This window comes from Pristiophorus japonicus, chromosome 18 (genome assembly GCF_044704955.1).
Source record: "Pristiophorus japonicus isolate sPriJap1 chromosome 18, sPriJap1.hap1, whole genome shotgun sequence".
In the NCBI taxonomy this organism is placed as follows: Eukaryota; Metazoa; Chordata; class Chondrichthyes; family Pristiophoridae; genus Pristiophorus; species Pristiophorus japonicus.
The window spans coordinates 95958637-95978841 of NC_091994.1; the positions used below are offsets into that span (position 1 = coordinate 95958637).

General features: G+C 45.8%; 1 protein-coding gene across 1 annotated transcript; it reads left to right on the top strand.

Moving 5' to 3' along the window:
• Positions 1 to 115: 115 nt before the first annotated feature.
• phf13 (PHD finger protein 13) lies at positions 116 to 17555 on the top strand. Its single transcript, XM_070860990.1, has 5 exons — positions 116 to 258; positions 910 to 947; positions 6192 to 6293; positions 8343 to 9333; positions 15369 to 17555. The coding sequence occupies exons 1-5, from the start codon at positions 201 to 203 to the stop codon at positions 15593 to 15595; spliced, it is 1416 nt and encodes a 471-aa protein (XP_070717091.1). The 5' UTR covers positions 116 to 200; the 3' UTR covers positions 15596 to 17555.
• The last annotated feature ends 2650 nt before the right edge of the window (positions 17556 to 20205 follow it).

The window sequence follows — 20205 nt, forward strand, 5'->3', positions numbered from 1 at the left end:
TTAATTTGGTGATTCCCCCCCTAAGGCTGCGAGGCTGATGGAAGGAGCCTCATTTGCATGGAGATTAAGGATTGCCATCAGGATTTTGTTACATTGTATCATTCGGGCAGGGAAAAGGTATCAATTTGTTTTTAATTATTATTTTTCTTTCTCGGAAGCCGATTAAATTCTGGAGCGATACCGTTATAGCCAAGCCTCGAATGTGGGAGAAGCTTTTTTACAAAATGACAAATCGCATCGCCAGGGAAGCTTTCCAAGGTGGGCTTCGGATCCAGGATTTTTTTCTCTCTTCCTTTTAAATGCTACGTTTAAACCATTCGCAACTTTCTTTCTCTCCCTTCCTTCCTTCGGAGGAGCTTTATTTCGGAGGAATTGCTGGCAAAGATCAGACTTAGTGGACGAGTAGTTTATTTGGGGGATTTAAAAAAATTAATTTAAGGCGCGTTCGGCGTCTATTTCGTGTTAATTTCTCCAACCGAGAGAGAGAGAGAGAGCGAGACATGGCAACATCGATCCGGAGTATCAGTAGCCAGTTTATTATTTTAATTATTTGACAACACTTTCTGGTTTCTGGTTTAACATCCCTCCCTTCTCCCAAGACTCCACGCCAGTGGTCGCGTTGCCCCTGACTGTAAACGATCAGCCTTTCGAAATATACACAAAAGCTCCCAACCCGATTAAATTCGCGTTTAATACCGAGGCGGACGTTATATATTTGGGAATAAAACGGGAGGGAAGGATGGGGTAATTCGGGTAACTTTTAAGTTTGACCTGTCTCCTCCCCCTCCCATGGCGATTTCCCCCAACACCCTGAACTCCAGCCCTCAGCAACATTGTATCTCTCTCTCTCCCACCTCAAATCTCTTCAGGGGAGAGACAGACTAATTCATTTTCTTTTTATTCTTGTAGAGATGGATTCTGCATCGTCTTCAACTTTCGACTCTGAGGTAAGATCATTCTACAATTTACAAATGTGTGAACGGCAGGGGGAGAATCAGACGATGTTAGGATCTCCCTGTGGTTGGGATTTCGATTTTTTAAAAAAGAAATCCCTCTTTAAATGATCAATTTCTTGTCGATTTTAGTCGACAGTCGGATCAATTTCATAACTAAAGGTTTCTGATTATAGTACAGTGCCTTGCGCCATCTTGTTGATTTATTTATATATATAATATATATATATCTTTTTTTGAAACCCCTTATTAATCGGAGCAGATAGGTTGGCAACGTGTCTCCCAACGCTTTCCTGTGCTTTTATCTGAAGTTAGAGATTTATTGTCGGGGGAGGGGAACATTTCCCTTTTAAATCAGCGCTGTCCCTTTTTAAATTCCCTCCCCTCCAAGTGTCTTCTGCTTGTCTGTCCCTCCGAGATCGCCAATCCCTGTGTGTGTGTTTTTTAATAATGAATATTCGCCATCTTGCCTCTCTGACCCGTCCCTTTTCCTGCCCTTCCCTCCTCTTTAAAATAATCTTATTTTCCTGGTTAATCGTCCCACATATCCTGAGACCTCCCCCTTTCCCCCTCGAGCCCCGGGCTCCAATCCCCCACCTCAAGTCGTTTTACAAATGTCACAATGTTCCTACTTAAAAAAAAAAATTTCTCCGTTCGGATGTGTACCCGCGAGAGGCCTCTTAGTTTATGGTCAAATGAAAAGGTTATAATTGTATTAAATATACAAGAATGAATCAGCCCCTTTGTTGAAGGATGTGTTTGTACAGTCACTCGGTGATGTATTATGGGGAGAGGGACCTCCCTCCTGTTGGTTTGTAAATTCCCTCTGTGAGACATATATATATATATATATATATAATAACTCCATGTGTTAACAGTAAGCAGATCAACATTGGCGAAGTGTTAAGAGTGAGATTTATATGATGGAAGAAAGCGGCTGCCACAACAGCCCTGTTTAATTATGTGGAGCAGTATTTACTGTTCAGACGGAGATGTATTGAAATAGGTGACACTTTTCAACTATACGAAATAGGCGGGTCTCACTTGAAGTGAGCGCGAGTTGGCGGGTCTGGTTAGCAGCTGAACTGTCCGGGTTTGGATGGCAGTGGTCATCTGTTCCGTCTCGTTCATCATCAAGATTTTCCAGACTACAACTATCCCCTGTACCGCCCTCCCCGCATTAATCCCCACCCCCCAGCCGCTTTAGCATTAATCCACAGCGGCTCATCGCACACCTAAGGGGATACGATGTGATGCTGTGATAGTATAGAGTGCAATAATTCTGGAGCGTGGGGGGGGGGGGGGGGGGGGCGGAGGTTTAGTTGGGCTCTCGCTGCCTGATCTCCCCGGGTGCAGTGCCAGGGAAAATCCAAGGGCGAGGGAGGGTTCAGGCAGCTAGATGTTGCGTGTCTCCTATAGATAGGAATCACACTGTGAATAACCTTTTTAATATACAATGACTTTTTTTGTTGTGTTTATGTAGTTCGGTATTATTTCACAAACACCGATAACGTGAATGACTGTCTAATTCATTTTTTGAAATGTTGATTTGAAAGTGGAATGTTGCCCAGATCTCTGCGAAACTTGTGCTATACATATCCCTGCCTAGCACTGAGACTATAAACAGGTTCTTCCCACCTGTGTTCCAGTGTAAGTAGGAATATCGTCAAAATCCACGGCGCGGCCTTGGACAACGTGGACCATTCTCCATACCTCGGGAGCCTACTATCAGCAAGGGCAGACATCGATGACGAGGTTCAACACTGCCTCCAGTGCGCCAGTGCAGCCTTTGGTCGCCTGAGGAAGAGAGTGTTTGAAGACCAGGACCTCAAATCGAGCACCAAGCTTGTGGTCTACAGGGCTGTAGTGATACCCGCCCTCCTATATGGCTCAGAGACATGGACCATATACAGTAGACCCCTCAAAGCACTGGAGAAATACCACCAATGCTACCTCCTGCAAATTCACTGAGAGGACAGATGCACCAACGTCCGTGTTCTCGCCCAGGCCAACATCCCCAGCATCGAAGCATGGACCACACTCGACCAGCTCCGTTGGGCAGGCCACATTGTCCGCATGCCCGACACAAGACTCCCAAAGCAAGTGCTCTACTCAGAATTCCTACATAGCATGTAAGCCCAGGTGGGCCGAGGAAACGTTTCAAGGATACCCTCTAAGCCTCCTTGATAAAGTGCAACTTCCCCACCGACACCTGGGAATCCCTGGCCCAAGACAGCCCAAAGTGGAGGAAGAGCATCCGAGAGGGCGCTGAGCACCTCCAGTCTCATCGCCGAGAGCATGCAGAAATCAAGCGCAGACAGCGGAAAGAGCGTGAGGGAAACCAGACTCCTCACCCACCCTTTCCTTTAACCACTGTCTGCCCACCTGTGATAGAGACTGTAATTCCTGTATTGGACTGTACAGTTACCTGAGAACTCACTTTTAAGAGTGGAAGCAAGTCTTCCTCGATTTTGAGGGGCTGCCTATGATGATGATGGATACCTATTATCCCTGCCTCGTACTGGGATTATAAGCAGGTTCTTCCCACTCGTGTTCTATTGTAAGTGGGAATAGGGCAAAAATTCCACTTTAATTTTATCAAATATACGTGAAATTGCTCTCCCATCATCAGTGACAGACCTGTATCCTACAAGAACTGTACCCAGTGTTATACAGCAACTTGCATTTATATAGCACCTTCAATGTACTTGAATGTAGCTTCACAGGAACGTTATTAGAGTTAACATCCAGTGCAGACCTGTCCTCACCAGTACTGTACCCCAGTGTTATACAATTACAGACCTGTACCCACCAGTACTGTACCCCAGTGTTATACAGTGACAGACCTGTACCCACCAGTACTGTACCCCAATGTTATACAGTGGCAGATCTGTCCCCACCAGTACTGTACCCATGTGTTATACAGTGACAGACCTGTACTCACCAGTACTGTACCCCAGTGTTACACAGTGACAGACCTGTACCCACCAATACTGTACCCGTGTTATACAGTGACAGACCTGTACTCACCAGTACTGTACCCCAGTGTTACACAGTGACAGACCTGTACCCACTAGTACTGTACCCGTGTTATACAGTGACAGACCTGTACCCACCAGTACTGTACAGTAGTTATACAGTGACTGACCTATATGCACCAGTACTGTACCCCAGTGTTATACAGTGACAGACCTGTACCTGCCAGTACTGTACCGTAGTGTTATACAGTGACAAACCTGTACCAGCCAGTACTGTACCGTAATGTTATACTGTGACAGACCTGTACCTACCAGTACTGTACCCCAGTGTTATACAGTGACAGACCTGTACCTGCCAGTACTGTACCATAGTGTTATACAGTGACAAACCTGTACCAGCCAGTACTGTACTCCAGTGTTATACAGTGACAGACCTGTACCTGCCAGTACTGTACCATAGTGTTATACAGTGACAAACCTGTACCAGCCAGTACTGTACCGTAATGTTATACTGTGACAGACCTGTACCTACCAGTACTGTACCCCAGTGTTATACAGTGAAAGACCTGTACCCATCAGTACTGTACCTGGGTATTATACTTGGTTAAATCCAAAACTAGGGTCTTACATCTAAACAAAGCAAACTACGTAGGTATGAAAGGCGAGTTGGCTAAGGTAGATTGTGAAACTACATTAAAAGGTTTAGTGGTAGACGAGCAATGGCTAGCATTTAAATAATTAATACATAATTTACAACCAATATACATTCCTTTAAGGCACAAAAGCTCCACAGGAAAAGTGGTCCAACCATGGCTAACTAGAGAAGTTAAAGATAGTATCGGATCAAAGGAAGAGGCTTATAGAAGTTGCCAAAAAGGAGCAGTGAGCCTGAGGATTGGGAGGATTTTAGAATTCAGCAAAGGAGGATCAAGAAATTGATAAATAAAGAGGAAATAGAATATGAGAGTAAATTAGCGAGAGACATAAAAACAGACGGTAAAAACTTCTATAGGTATGTAAAAAGGACACGATTAGTGAAAGTAAGTGAAGGACCTTACCGACTGAGACAGGAGAAATTATAATGGGGAATAAGGAAATGGCACAGAAATTAAACAAATACTTTGTGTCTGTCCTCACAGAAGAAGACACAAAATACCTCCTGGAAATACAGGTTGAACACCTCTTATCCAGAACTTCCTTATCCAGAACCACCCTCGTCCAGAACCATTCCCGGCCACCGGGTGGCACATGCACACAACTCCGACATGAACAAATTGAAGTCCTTCCTCGCTGCCGACTCCCGCAGTCGCTGGTCTGACCCCATGAATCCCCCCCGCCCCCATGATCTCTCCGCCGCACTCCCAGCCCCAAGCCAGCCAGCTCCGATATCCCCTTGCTTAGTACCTGCACCATCCAATTTAACGTGACCACCCCTTGTCCAGAAAACTCCCTTATCCAGAACAGGTCAGGTCCCGAGGGTTCCAGATAAGGGAGGTTCAACCTGTAGTGGAGAACCAAGGGTCTAGTGAGAATGAGGAACTTTGAGAATTTAGTATTAGTAAAAAAATAATATTGGAGAAATTAATGGAACTGAAAGCTGATAAATCCCCTGGACCTAATGGCCTACATCCTAGGGTTTTTAAAGAGGTGGCTATAGAGATAGCGGATGCATTGCTTGTCATCTTCCAAAATTCCCTAGAGTCTAGAAAGGTTCCCGTGGATTGGAAGGTAGCAAATGTAACCCCGCTATTTAAGAAAGGAGGGAGAGAGAAAACTGGGAACTACAGACCAGTTACTCTGAAAATGCTAGAATCTATTATTTAGGATGTGGTAACACTTAGAAAATAACAATAGGATTGGGCAGAGTCAACACAGATTTATGAAAGGGAAATCATGTTTGACAAATCTGTTTTTTGAGGATGTAACTAGCAGAATAGATAAGGGGGGAGGAACCAGTGGATGTGATGTATTTGGATTTTCAGAAGGTATTCGATAAGATGCTACACAAAACATTATTAAACAAAATTAGGGCTCATGGGATTGGGCGTAATATAGTAGCATGGATTGAGGATTGATTAATGTTGCTGAAGGTTTGGAATATTGGTGACAAAGGAAGAAAGCAGACTGGGGAATTTCATACAGCTGAGCTAACACGCGCGTGGCTACTTGTGCACAGCCAGAGTACAACCAGGTAGTGTGTACTGCTTGCACAGATTCAGTGCTAACCTTCTTGTCTCTCTCTCCTCTCTCTTCTCCCCAGGATTACACCCCAGCTGATAAGAGATGCAGGACGGTGGAAGATTTTAACAAATTCTGCACTTTCGTGTTGGTTTACGCTGGGTACATCCCCTACCCTCAAGATGTGAGTTGAACTGTTTTTATTTCAAACCCCACGGCACCCAGATGCTTTGTCATCTTATGATCTGACAAAGTAACAGTCTTTCCTGCTCAGCAAATTGTTGGAATAGATGCACTGATAATATTGACCATGTCAAAGATTTCAATTCCAATAATGGTGAAACTCATCCAATGGCTGGGTGAGTAACTGCACCACACTGACCCGGAAGGTCCCGGGTTTGATTGGTGATCCGGGATGCACTACCTGGAAGGGCGGTGGAAGCAGATTCAATAGTAACTTTCAAAAAGGAAATGGATAAATACCTGAAGGGGAAAAATTGGCAGGGCTATGGGGAAAGAGCGGGGGAGTGGGACTAATCGGATCGCTCTACCAAAGAGCCGGCACTGACACAATGGGCCAAATGACCTCCTTCTGGGCTGTATCATTCTATTATCTGTGCTGAGTTAGCTGAGTTCGTGGGATGGCGATAGGGGCAGAACGCTTGGCCTCAGTGCCCCTCGGGAGGGGAGAATTCAGCCAGGCTTCCAGCTCCTGATCACCACCCTGCTGGATGGTAACTCTGTGTGTACTTCAGATGGGCACAAGATGGGCTTGGCTGTGATCCCATTCAGCCCATCCATTGCTCATCGTCTGCGGTCACACATAACGGAGACCACTAGATTGAGATAGCAGAGTGCAGTTGGTATCTACAAACCTGTACCCCAGCATGAGTCAGTGCCTACTGGAGAGGAAAGGGGGGAGGTATGAAAACTAGTGGTATGTGCTTCCCCTTTAAGTGAGGAGCAGTGGTCTGCACGTCACCTTTAAGTGAGGAGCAGTGATGTACACGTCCCCTTTAAATGTCCTCGTCAGTGTCCATCTTTAAGCCCTAGTATGACAAATTGTAACAAAACTCTTTTGATTTTGTTACCGGCTAGCGAAAGATTGAAGCTTTGCACATGGTGCTTTAGGGGAGAGGATTCTGTGATTGTGTCCAAAGTTCAATTTCAACTGGCAACAATGAACTAGGTCAGGCAGGAGCTGCAAGTGTCAGCACATCCGTGCAACAATATCAAATTGAGGGAGGGCAGTGGGCTTTTAAAAGGGCATCATTGCTCCTGAAATTGATGGGCTAACTCCCAGCCGGTTTGCAGACACATGGTACAATGATGTATCAAAAAGAGTACTGAACGGCGAACTTTCTGTTCACAGAACAGCAGCAATCTCTCTTCAATCAGCCCATGGGCTCAAATTGGAGACCTGTCCCTCCCCTCCCCCAATCACTCGCACACACTGAGCGAATAGTTGAATGTATCTGTTTTTTATTTCAGTCCCATTTATGGGTAGAATTCTTTGTTTTCCTGTTGATGCTGTGGCATTCCGAGCATGTCGCTTGGAATGTGCCAATTCCCAAAGAAAAACAGGGACTGCCGGCCAAAGCAGCCTTCTGTTTCTCTGTGTGGAGCTGAGTTGTGTCTGGAAGTTCCATTGTGAGATGCTGATTCCCGTTGATTTTTCCGTCTATGAGCAGCCCGTCCATCGCCCACTGGCTGAGGCTCTGTTGGGGGCGGGCAGACATGTTAAAAACTTGCATTTATATTGCGCCTTTCACGACCTCAGGATGTCCCAAAGTGCTTTACACCACCATTGTAATGTAGGAAACGTGGCAGCCAATTTGCGCACAGCAAGCTCCCACAAGCAATGAAAAAGTGACCAATTAATCTGTTTTTTAGTGATGTTGGTTGAGGGATAAATATTGGTCCAGGACACGAGGGAGAACTCCCCTGCTCTTCTTCAAACAGTGCTGTGGGATCTTTTATATCCATCGCGAGGACAGACAGAGCCTCAGTTTAACATCTCGTCTGGAAGACGGCACCTCTGACAATGCAGCACTACCTCAGTATTGCACTGGAGTGTAAGCCTAGATGAAGTCTCAAGTCGCTGGCGTGGGACTTGAACCCACAACCTTCTGACTTGGGCGACCCACTGAGCCACAGCTGACTCCTCATTATTCTCTGACGTGAAATGAAGCCAGACAGCCATTTATCGATCTGCTCTCTTTCTCCTTTTCAGGAGGTGCCTCTGCGGACCAGCTCGAGCCCTCCCAACAGCACAGGCAGTACTGCGGAGAGCGACCCCTGGGACCTTCGCTACAATGACCTACCGCTCTCCAGCCCTCACACAGACAAAGGCAGCAAAACGTTCACAGGCTTCAAGCGGGCCAAACCATACTCATTCCTGAAGCATCACAAATCGGGCAGCTTTCTGCTGCCTGCCATCAACCGCAGGAAGCCCGACAAGGTGAAGAGGAGGCGCGGGGTGAGGACGAAGGAGTGTGGCCTGAGGATAGAAGAACCGCCGATGGAGGAGACGATGAAGCAGGAGCCGCCTGATCCAGCCGCAGAGATCAACCCAGACTTTATTGACCGTGAGGCAGAGGATACGGCACCGGAGCCCCCTGCCCGGGAGCCTCTCAAGGCCCCGGAGCCCCCCACCGCGGAGCCCCCCACCCGGGAACCCTTCACCTCGGAGCCCCTCACGGCCCCGGAGCCCCCCACGGCCCGGGAGCCCCTTGCCCCAGTGCCCCTCACGGCCCCGGAGCCCCCCATCCAGGAGCCCCCCACGACCCGGGAGCCCCTTGCCCCGGAGCTCCCCGCCCGGGAGCTCCCCACCCCAGAGCCCCCCGCCCAGGAGCCCCTTGCCCCAGCGCCCCTCATGGCCCCAGAGCCCCCCATCCAGGAGCCATCCATGACCCGGGAATCCCCTGCCCCAGAGACCCTCGCCTGGGAGCCCCTCACAGCCCCAGAGCTCCTCACGGCCCGGGAGCCCCTTGCCCCAGCGCCTCCCACCCGGGAGCCCCTCACAGCCCCAAAGCCCCTCATGGCCTCTCCGAGCACCGGCCAGAACAGTTCTTTTCTGCCAGTCATTGCGGCAGTCGTGACGAATGAGACGATAAAATGTGAGAAAGTGGAGCGGCAGAGGACGGTATTCCGTCAGGGGAAGCAGGTTGTGTTCAGGGACGTGGACACGACCGGGAATGATGAGGACATCATGGTGGATTCGGGTAAGTGAGCGTTTGGAATGCTGAATACCAACTACCAAGCTTAGATGTATGTCTGTAACACAGACCCGATGTGGCCTCCCCTCGCACCCCCCCACACCCATGTCTCGGTTGGTAAACTTACTCTCCTGTGTGGGACTGTGTTGTGTGGATAAGAAAAGTCCGAGGTTTGATCTGTGGTGTTAGCTGGGTTAGCTGTTCTCTGCTGAGATGACAAAAGAGCTGCCACTAGGCACACATCTGTAATCATCAATACTAGTGACAGACCTGTAACCATCAATACTAGCGAGAGAATATAATGGCCAGCACTGGTGACAGACCTGTAACCATCAATACTAGTGACAGACTGTAACGGACAGGACTATTGATAGATCTGTAACCATCAATACTATTGACAGATCTGTAACCATCAATACTAGTGACAAATCTGTAATGAGCATGACTAATGACAGATTGTAATGGACTGGACTAGTGACAGATTTGTAACAGGCGGTACTAGTGACAGACCTGTAACCACCATGTCAGTTAACCAATTTTCAATCCATGGCAATACATTACCCCAATCCTATGTGCTTTAATTTTGCACATTAACCTCTTATGTGGGACTTTATCAAAGGTCTTCTGAAAATCCAAATACACTACATCCACTGGTTCTCCCATATCTATTCTATCAGTTACATCCTCAAAAAACTCCATTAGGTTTGTCAAACAATATTTTCCTTTCATAAATCCATGTTAGAACATAAGAACATAAGAATTAGGAACAGGAGTCCCTCGGGCCTGCTCCGCCATTCAACAAGATCATGGCTGATCCGGTCGTGGACTCGGCTCCACTTACCCGCCCTCTCCCCGTAACCCTTAATTCCCTTATTGGTTAAAAATCTATCTATCTTTGACTTGAAAACATTCAATGAGCTAGCCTCAACTGCTTCCTTGGGCAGAGAATTCCACAGATTCACAACCCTCTGGGAGAAGAAATTCTTTCTCAACTTGGTTTTAAATTGGATCCTCCGTATTTTGAGGCTGTGCCCCCTAGTTCTAGTCTCCCCTACCAATTGAAACAACCTCTCTGCCTCTATCTTGTCTATCCCTTTCATGATTTTAAATGTTTCTATAAGATCACCCCTCATCCTTCTGAATTCCAAGGAGTAAAGACCCAGTCTACTCAATCTATCATCATAAGGTAACCCCCTCATTTCTGGAATCAGCCTAGTGAATCGTCTCTGTACCCCCTCCAAAGCTAGTATATCCTTCCTTAAGTAAGGTGACCAAAACTGCACGCAGTACTCCAGGTGCGGCCTTACCAATACCTTATACAGTTGCAGCAAGACCTCCCTGCTTTTGTACTCCATCCCTCTCGCAATGAAGGCCAACATTCCATTTGCCTTCCTGATTACCTGCTGCACCTGCAAAATAACCTTTTGGGATTCATGCACAAGGACCCCCAGGCCCCTCTGCACCACAGCATGTTGTAATTTCTCCCCATTCAAATAATATTCCCTTTTACTGTTTTTTTTCCCAAGGTGGATGACCTCACACTTTCCGACATTGTATTCCATCTGCCAAACCTTAGCCCATTCGCTTAACCTATCCAAATCTCCTTGCAGCCTCTCTGAGTCCTCTACACAACCTGCTTTCCCACTAATCTTAGTGTCATCTGCAAATTTTGTTGCACTACACTCTGTCCCCTCTTCTAGGTCATCTATGTATATTGTAAACAGTTGTGGTCCCAACACTGACCCCTGTGGCACACCACTAACCACTGATTTCCAACCGGAAAAGGATCCATTTATCCCGACTCTCTGCTTTCTGTTCGCCAGCCAAATCTCTATCCATGCTAATACATTTCCTCTGACTCCGTGTACCGTTATCTTCTGCAGTAACCTTTTGTGTGGCACTTTATCGAATGCCTTTTGGAAATCTAAATACACCACATCCATCGGTACACCTCTATCCACCATGCTCGTTATATCCTCAAAGAATTCCAGTAAGTTAGTTAAACATGATTTCCCTTTCATGAATCCATGCTGCGTCTGCTTGATTGCACTATTCCTATCCAGATGTCCCGCTATTTCTTCCTTAATGATAGTTTCAAGCATTTTCCCCACTACAGATGTTAAACTAACCGGCCGATAGTTACCTGCCTTTTGCCTGCCCCCTTTTTTAAACAGAGGCGTTACATTAGCTGCTTTCCAATCCGCTGGTACCTCCCCAGAGTCCAGAGAATTTTGGTAGATTATAACGAATGCATCTGCTATAACTTCCGCCATCTCTTTTAATACCCTGGGATGCATTTCATCAGGACCAGGGGACTTGTCTACCTTCAGTCCCATTAGCCTGTCCAGCACTACCCCCCTAGTGATAGTGATTGTCTCAAGGTCCTCCCTTCCCACATTCCTGTGGCCTACAATTTTTGGCATTGTTTTTGTGTCTTCCACTGTGAAGACGGAAGCAAAATAATTGTTTAATGTTGACTTTGTTTAATCCCGTTGATATTATCTAAGTGTGCCTTTATAATAGACTTCAGCATTTTCTCTACTACTGATGTTAGGCTAACCGGCCTGTAGTTCCCCGTTTTCTCTCTCCCTCTTTTTTTAAATAGTGGGGTTACATTTGCCACCCTCCAATCTGCAGGAACTGTTCCATAATCTATAGAATTGTGGAAGATGACAACCAATGCATCTACTATTTCCATGGCTACCTCTTTTAGTATTCTGGGATGCAGATCATCAGGCCCTGGGGATTTATCTGCCTTCAGTCCCATTAGTTTCTCCAGCACTATTTTTCTTACTAATAATCATTTCCTTTAATTCCTCTTGCTCATTAGACCCTTGGTTCCCTAGCATTTCTGGGACGTTATTTGTGCCTTCTTCCGTGAAGACAGAACCGAAGTATTTATTTAATTGTTCTGCCATTTCCTTGTTCCCCATTATAAATTCTCCCATTTCTGACTGCAAATGACCTACATTTGTCTTCACTAATTTTTTTCTTTTCACATACTTGTAGAAACTTTTGCAGTCGGTTTTTTATGTTCCTTGCAAGTTTACTCTCATACTCGCTTTTTCTCCTCTTAATCAATCTCTTGGTCCTTTTTTGCTGAATTCTAAACTGCTCCCAATCCTCAGGCTTGCTACTTTTTCTGGCAACTTTGTATAACTCGTCTTTGGATCGAATACTTTCCCTAATTTATTTTGTTAGCCATGGTTGGGCCACTTTTTCTTTTGTGTTTTTACGCCAGAAAGGAATGTATAACTTGCAATTCATGCATTCGTTCCTTAAATATTAGCCATGGAGGGTGACCAGGACCTATGCCCTCCAGGACTGGTTGGGCTGAATGACTGGTTTCTAATGTACCATATATTAACATAGAAACATAGAAACATAGAAAATAGATGCAGGAGTAGGCCATTCGGCTCTTCGAGCCTGCACCGCCATTCAATGAGTTCATGGCTGAACATGCAACTTCAGTACCCCATTCCTGCTTTCTCACCATACCCCTTGATCCCCCGAGTAGTAAGGACTACATCTAACTCTTTTTTGAATATATTTAGTGAATTGGCTCAACAACTTTCTGTGGTAAAGAATTCCACAAGTTCACCACTCTCTGGGTGAAGAAGTTTCTTCTCATCTCAGTCCTAAATGGCTTACCCCTTAACCTTAGACTGTGACCCCTGGTTCTGGACTTCTCGAACATTGGGAACATTCTTCCTGCATCTAACCTGTCTAAACCCGTCAGAATTTTAAACGTTTCTATGAGATCCCCTCTCATTCATCTGAACTCCAGTGAATACAAGCCCAGTTGATTCAGTCTTTCTTGATGTCAGTCCCGCCATCCCGGGAATCAGTCTGATGAACCTTCGCTGCACTCCCTCAATAGCAAGAATGTCCTTATTCTATGTAAGCCCCAGGACTCGACCTGAGTGGCTGGAATATATGATTGTATTTTTCACAGTTCAGGCAGATATTGTATGAAAATATCACACACCTACAATTAACCAAAATCTTGGTGACAGCATTCACTTCCTTGCACACATTGTCTTGGGCCCAGGATAATTTCCTTGTGTCAAACACTTTCCAAATTACAAACACAGCCTACTGCGGGATAAACTGCTCACTGCTGCGCTGACCTCTCATTAACCCCTGCTGCTTAGTGTACACCTCACAGTGAATTAAAGAATTACTCTTGTAATATCCAAGGATAAATACACGAGGTTTGTGTTCCCTTCACGGACAGGTGTGTCCAAGGCAATTTCCTTTTTCTCCCCTTGCTCTTGTTGAAGTGCTGACTGTTGCTGGGATTTGATTCTCCTGCTGCCAGGCACCCTCCAGTACCTCTGTCCGTTGCCATCTCTTCATGTGTGTATCTAGACTGCGTGTTCAGACCATGTGGAGAAATACATCCAAGCCTTTTTACACACACCTTCCAGCAGGGGAGGGGTGTGACTGAGATCCTCTCCCTAGTCCAGGGGTAGTGAGATCAGCAAGCTTGACACCGATCAGGGAACCTGGAACCGTCCTGATTTGTATGGCTCTACCATACTTTATGGTGCATTTACACGCTCCGCCAATTCTTCACTGACTGTAGGTTATTGGGCAAACAACCCAATACGCAGGGGTCCTTTCCAGATCCCTAATGTTAAAGGGATTATAATCGTGTTATAGATTGAGAAATCCAAAGTGTTTCATAGACTAGGCCTGTATGTATTCCCTTGAGCAGAGAAGATGTAATGTAATCGAGGTGTCTTAAGATGATTAAAGGATTTGATCGGGTAGATGGAGAGAGATTATTTCCTCTGGTGTGCGAGTCCAGAACAAGGGGACAGAGCCTTAAAATTAGAGCCAGGCCGTTCAGGGGGTGATGTCAGGAAGCACTTGTTCACACAAAGGGCAGTGGAAATCTGGAAAACTCTCTCCCCTAAAAAACTGATGAGAATGAGGGTCAATTGAAAATGTCAAAACTGAGACTGAAAGATTTTTGTTGGGCAAGGGTATTAGGGTTATGGAACCAAGGCAGGTTAATGGAGATAAGATACAGATCAACCATGATCTAATTGAATGGGGAAACAGGCTCGAGGGACCGAATGGTCTCCTCCTGTTCCTATACCTTCTCTCTCTCTGGGATGACCTTGGTCAGTTTTGACACGGTTCCAAGTGACAGAAGTGTCAATCCTCTCCCGAAAGGCTGCAGATTGGCTAAATGGTCTAACAAGGGGTGGCCTTCTGAACTTGGGACTGATTAATGTCGATGTCTTTGGACACTAGTTAATGTACAATTTTAAAATGAAGTGGGTCCTCTATTGACACTGCAGAGGAGCACTAAGCGTTGCCTTTACGTGCTGTTGTCTAACTGTCTTAAACCTTTCTTGCACTACTCAAACACCTGCTTCCCTGCAAAATGTGGAATCAGCTGGTTCAAAATGTACAAGAAACGGTTCCCACCTCTCCTGAAGGCCTGACTCCTGCCGAGTACAACTCCAAAGGCCCTGGCCGCCCTCCAGTACCGCGCCCAAGTGGTGATTCGTGATGCGTGAGCCCACACACTGCTTGTCAGCTGTGCCTCAGTGGGTGTCAATCTCGCCTCTGAATCAGAAGTTTGTGGGTTCAAGTCCCACTCCAGAGACTCGAGCACAAATCTAGGCTGACACTCCCAATGTGGTACTGTCAGAGGAGCCGTCTTTCAGATGAAATGTTAAACCGAAGCCATGTCTGCTCTCTCAGGTGGACTTAAAATATCCCATGGCACTATTTCAAAGAAGAGCAGGGAAGTTCTCCCCGGTGTCCTAGCCAATAATTATCTCTCAACCAACATCATTAAAACAGATTATCTGGTCATTATCGCATTCCTGTTCGTGGGATCTTGCTGTGCACAAATTGGCTGCTGCGTTTCCTACATTACAACAGTGACTGCACTCCAAAAGTATTTCATTGGCTGTGACACGCTTTGGGACGTCCTGCACTCATGAAAGGCGCTTTTTAAATGCAAGTTGTTGTTGATCTGATTTGTGATGATTAACTTTTGGATCTTCTCCCCTGAACAGATGACGATTCCTGGGACTTGGTGACATGTTACTGCATGAAGCCGTTTGCCGGCCGGCCGATGATCGAGTGCAATGAGTGCGGTACTTGGATCCACCTGTCCTGTGCCAAAATCCGCAAGTCCAATGTCCCGGAGGTGTACGTCTGCCAAAGGTGCCGAGACTCCAAATACGACATCCGGCGATCGAACCGGTCCCGAACCGGCTGCAGGAAGCACTTCCTCGACTGAGGGGTCCCAGTCTGTCTTTCTTTCTTGGTTTTGTTTTGTTTCGGGGAGAGAAAGAAGAACTTTGAAATGACAACGGGGGCAACAAAGAAAGCTTTTAAAACAAAATAGACTGGTGATGCACTTGTTTGGAGAGTTTCGCCCATTCGGGCAGGAATCGTCTGCTTTTCTGACTCTCTGTCTCTCCCTTCACCCTCACAGCCTTCAGTTCAGAGCCAAGAGATCAGAACAGGTTAAGTCAATGTTTTTATTGTCACGTCCTGGCTAACTCAGCACAGGGGAGATGATGCAGGGGGAGAGGGAGGAGGGTTTGCGAACTCGCTGACTACTAATAAACCACATTTCCTTTCCCCTCTCGCCCCTCTTTAGCTTTAACACTTACACCACGAGTCTAAAAGGCCTGAATCCACAAAAGCCCCTCAGGATGACAGTAATGGCCATGTCGGGTCCCTGACTCCCACCTTCCTTTCTGTGCAATCCCGACAATGCTTGCTATGAAACGAGCCCCAAGCAGACAAAAGGGGCCCCGTGCAATAGACAAAGGTTTCAAGCACTGTCACATTATTAAAAGAAAGGGTAAAGGGGAAAATAAATAATACATACCTAGTGGCCTGGCATTTAACAATGTGCAATAAAACCAGATAATGCTGAAGCTACACCTCTGTTCTGTCACTATCTGAGAGTTGGTAAAGGTAAGTTAATGTTTCAGTAGTCTGACCAAGTGTACACACTTGAGACCTTAACTGGTCTTCTCTCTTTCCGGTGCTGACTGACCTGTGTATTTCCAGCATTTCTAATTTTATTTCAGATCTCCAGCATTCACAGTTTTAATATGACAATATTCACAAAAGTAACTTTTTTAGAATAATTTGGCCCCCTTCGCACTTTTGTTTTTCATCTTTTATATCAATTAAAACCCAACCAGATCTAAATATTCTTTCTATGAACGACAGGAAGCTAGTCGACAAAGGGTTAAAATCCTGTGGGGGGAGCAGGGGAAGTGTTGCAACTTCTGGGTTAATTTGTTGGGCTTTGGCTGATGTCATTAAAAGGTTTGGAATAGGCAAAGCAATTTATTTAGAATTTATTTTTTTACAATATTTGAGGGAGGCCGTTTACAATTTTTATGACCAAAATTCAGTATTTAAAACCAAACTTTGATGGACAGAAAATCCTGAAGAGCTGGGACTGTGGGTTTTTAAAAAAAAAAAGATCAGTTAATAAACTCCCATCCTCTTCTATGCAACTGAGCAGCTGATTTACAAGCCGCAAGGGGAGGAGATGACAAACTTGACATTTAATCTCTGGCCGTGTATCAATTGTTGAAAGGTCTGGACCGAGAAGTCTGTTTAAGAAGGCAGCAATCCAGATTCTCTGCAAAATACAAATTACTTTTTTTCAGCCTTTTGGGTCCATACTTGGCACCACATGGAATAAATTCAGGACAATAATGTGAAAGCCTGGATTGAAAAGTTGGGCGAGGGGAGGAGGAGATCACCATCTCCTTTCGATGTCCCCTCTGCCCGCGTCTATTCCTTACTCTGCCCCTCATGATGCATGAAAACATTGTGAACATGTTGAGGGGAAGGAACACGGTTGTGATTCCCAAGATGTCGACGCATCCATTCCACAGATCTCTGGCAGTTTCGTTGTTCAGTGACACCCTGACTCCATTTGGGCAACCTCTGTGGGTCATCAGACCCGGTTTGCTTTGAAGGAATCCTGTAATTTACCTCTCCTTCTCTCCTGAAGGCAGTGAAGGCATGCTGAGCACCCGTAACCATCCCTCTGGCACCTTGCCCAAGAAGCCTGGGACCCTTCTGGTCTCAGTGGCTTGTGACTGAGCACTGGAGAGTCTGCTGTACTTTGTTTAAATGTACGCAGACACTATTGTATTGTGCACTTAGTCTACAGTCTTCATCATTTTGACCCCTTGCAGAAAAGCATTGGGGTGGGAAGGTCGGGGGGGGTGGGAAGATCGGAGGGGGTGGGAAGGTCGGGGGGGGTGGGAAGGTCGGGGTGGGGGGGTGGTGGCTTCTTGTCCACCCTTCCCTCATTGTTTATTGTAAAATATATACTGCCATAAGAACATTACTAGTGTATGTTTACCCTCAAATGCCTTATCCTACGGATATTTACCAAGTTGGATCTCCTCAACTCGATGATTCCAGTGAAGTCATTGACAGGAAAGAGCTCACGGTTGGCTCCCCTGATTTTTGTCGGAGCCAATCAAAGTGCACAGTGGTTTTGCCCATGATTGTATAACAGGTGGGGGCCAGTAAGCCTTCCCCTCTCCTCCTCCTCCCCATCCCCTTCCCAAACAGGTTTTCTTTCCCCTTTTACAGGTTACCTCAAACCAGTGATTTATTTTTTCCTCTTCTGTAACAATTGGCTTTGGGAGGCGGTGGATTAGAGACATAGTGAGCACTTAAAGATGTCTGACAATCAACCCGTATTGCCACCACCACCTTACACAAGGAGTTAATGTGCCTCCTCCAGCCACCCACATTCAAATAATAGAAATTTAATCTGCTATCAAAGTATGATTTTTTTTTTTTCCCCACTAACTGTTTTTCCTCTACCAAGAGTATGTGATCTGGTGGTTTCCCTCTTGGCAATAAAAAGTATCCCCTCAAACTTTTCTTCCCATATGGAGGGAGGGGAGAAGAGAGAGAGGCAGAGGCTGTGAGGTGGGAAGGCAGTCCTTGTCATGGCTTGGATGGAAAGTTACCCTCAGAATTCCCACTCCCGATCATTGTCCTGTGATTCCTGCTGTGAACATTTGCACATATGGACTCTGGGTGAGGACAGAATGGGGCTCAATTGTGCTGACCACGGTGAATTAGTTTGGGGTGGGGGTGGGGAGCATGCATTGTCAAGGGTGAAGAATAGCTGGCAGGGCCAGCAAGTGGAAGGTGACTGCTCCCCATGGAACTGTTCGAGAGTCAACACTTGTCAGGAGAGGAGTAAATCCTTCGCCAACACCTCCAGTCAATCCAAACCCCACAAAGGCCACGGATATCTATTGTGCTGTAAACAATAATGAAAGCATTGTAATGTAATCTGGTCTTTATTACATGATCAAAACACTCTCTACAATATCCTTTTGAAGAAAACCTGTTTCTTGACTTTTATCCCCCTTTAACTTATTTTTTGAAAATGTGGAGGAATTTTCTTTTACAAAGCAGCATTGTGACATTGCAAGCAGCGGTGGTCCTCCTGCTCCCGATGGGAATATTTGTGCTAGATTGTCACACACATGTAACACGTCTCTGACTCTGGGACTGTGTGCAGTGATGTTGCCGGGAATGTTGGACCGTGTCCTCGGAAGAATCGTCAAAGCGGAACAAAGAAAGCCTTGTTTCTGTGAAACTTTGTACATGTATATCGGAAGTTATTTTGTAAATAAAGATTTAACTATTGGTATTTTAATTGATAAACATTTTTCCCCCTTATCTTCCAAAGAAGCAATGGAAAATGTACAGAATATGGATTTTAGCAAAGCTGTTGATAAGGTCCCACATGGCAGACTGCTCACAAAAGTAAAAGCCCATGGGATCCAGGGCAAAGTGGCAAGTTGCATCCAAAATTGACTCGGAGGCAGGAAGCAAAGGGTAATGGTTGATGGGTGCCTTTGCAACTGGAAGGATGTTTCCAGTGGGGTTCTGCAGGGCTCAATACTAGCTCCCTTGCTTTTTGAGATATACATCAATGATCTAGACTTGAATATAGGGGGTATAATTAAGAAGTTTGCAGATGATACTAAAATCGGCTGTGTGGTTTGATAAGAAGAAAACTGCAGACTGCAGAAAGATATCAACCAACTGGTCAGAACAGTGGCAAATGGAATTTAATCCAGAGAAGTGTGAGGTAATGCATCTTGGGAGGGCTAACAAGGAAAGGGAATACACATTAAATGGTAGGATACTGAGAAGTGTAGAGGAACAAAGGGACCTTGGGAGTGCATTTCCACAGATCCCTGAAAGTAGGTCAGGTAAATAAGATGGTTAAGAAGGCATATGGAATGCTTGCCCTTAATAGCTGAGGCATAGAATACCACAGCTGGAGTACTGTGTGCAGTTCTGGTCATTACAGGAAGGACGTGATTGCACTGCAGAGGGTATAGAGGAGATTTATGAGGATGTTGCCAGGAGTGGAGAGTAAGCTATGAAGACAGATTAGATAGGCTGGATTTGTTTTCATTGGAACAGAGGAGGCTGAGGGGAGACCTCATTGAGGTGTATAAAATTATGAGGGGCCTAGATAATAGTGGATAGAAAGGGCCTATTTCCCTTAGCAGAGGGGCAAGAACCAGGAGGCATAAATTTAAAGTAATTGGTAGAAGGTTTAGAGGAGATTTGAGGGGAAATTTCTTCACCAAGAGGGTTGTGGGGGTCTGAAACTCACTGCCTGAAAGGGTAGTAGAGGCAGAAACCCTCACCATATTTAAAAAGTATTTGGATATGTACCTGAATTGCCATAACCTGCAGGGTTACAGACCAAGAACTGGAAAGTGAGATTAGGCTGGATAGCCTCTTATTGGCCGCCATAGACACGATGGGCCGAAATGGCCTCCTTCCGTGCTGTAAACTTCTATGATTCTATGAGAATGG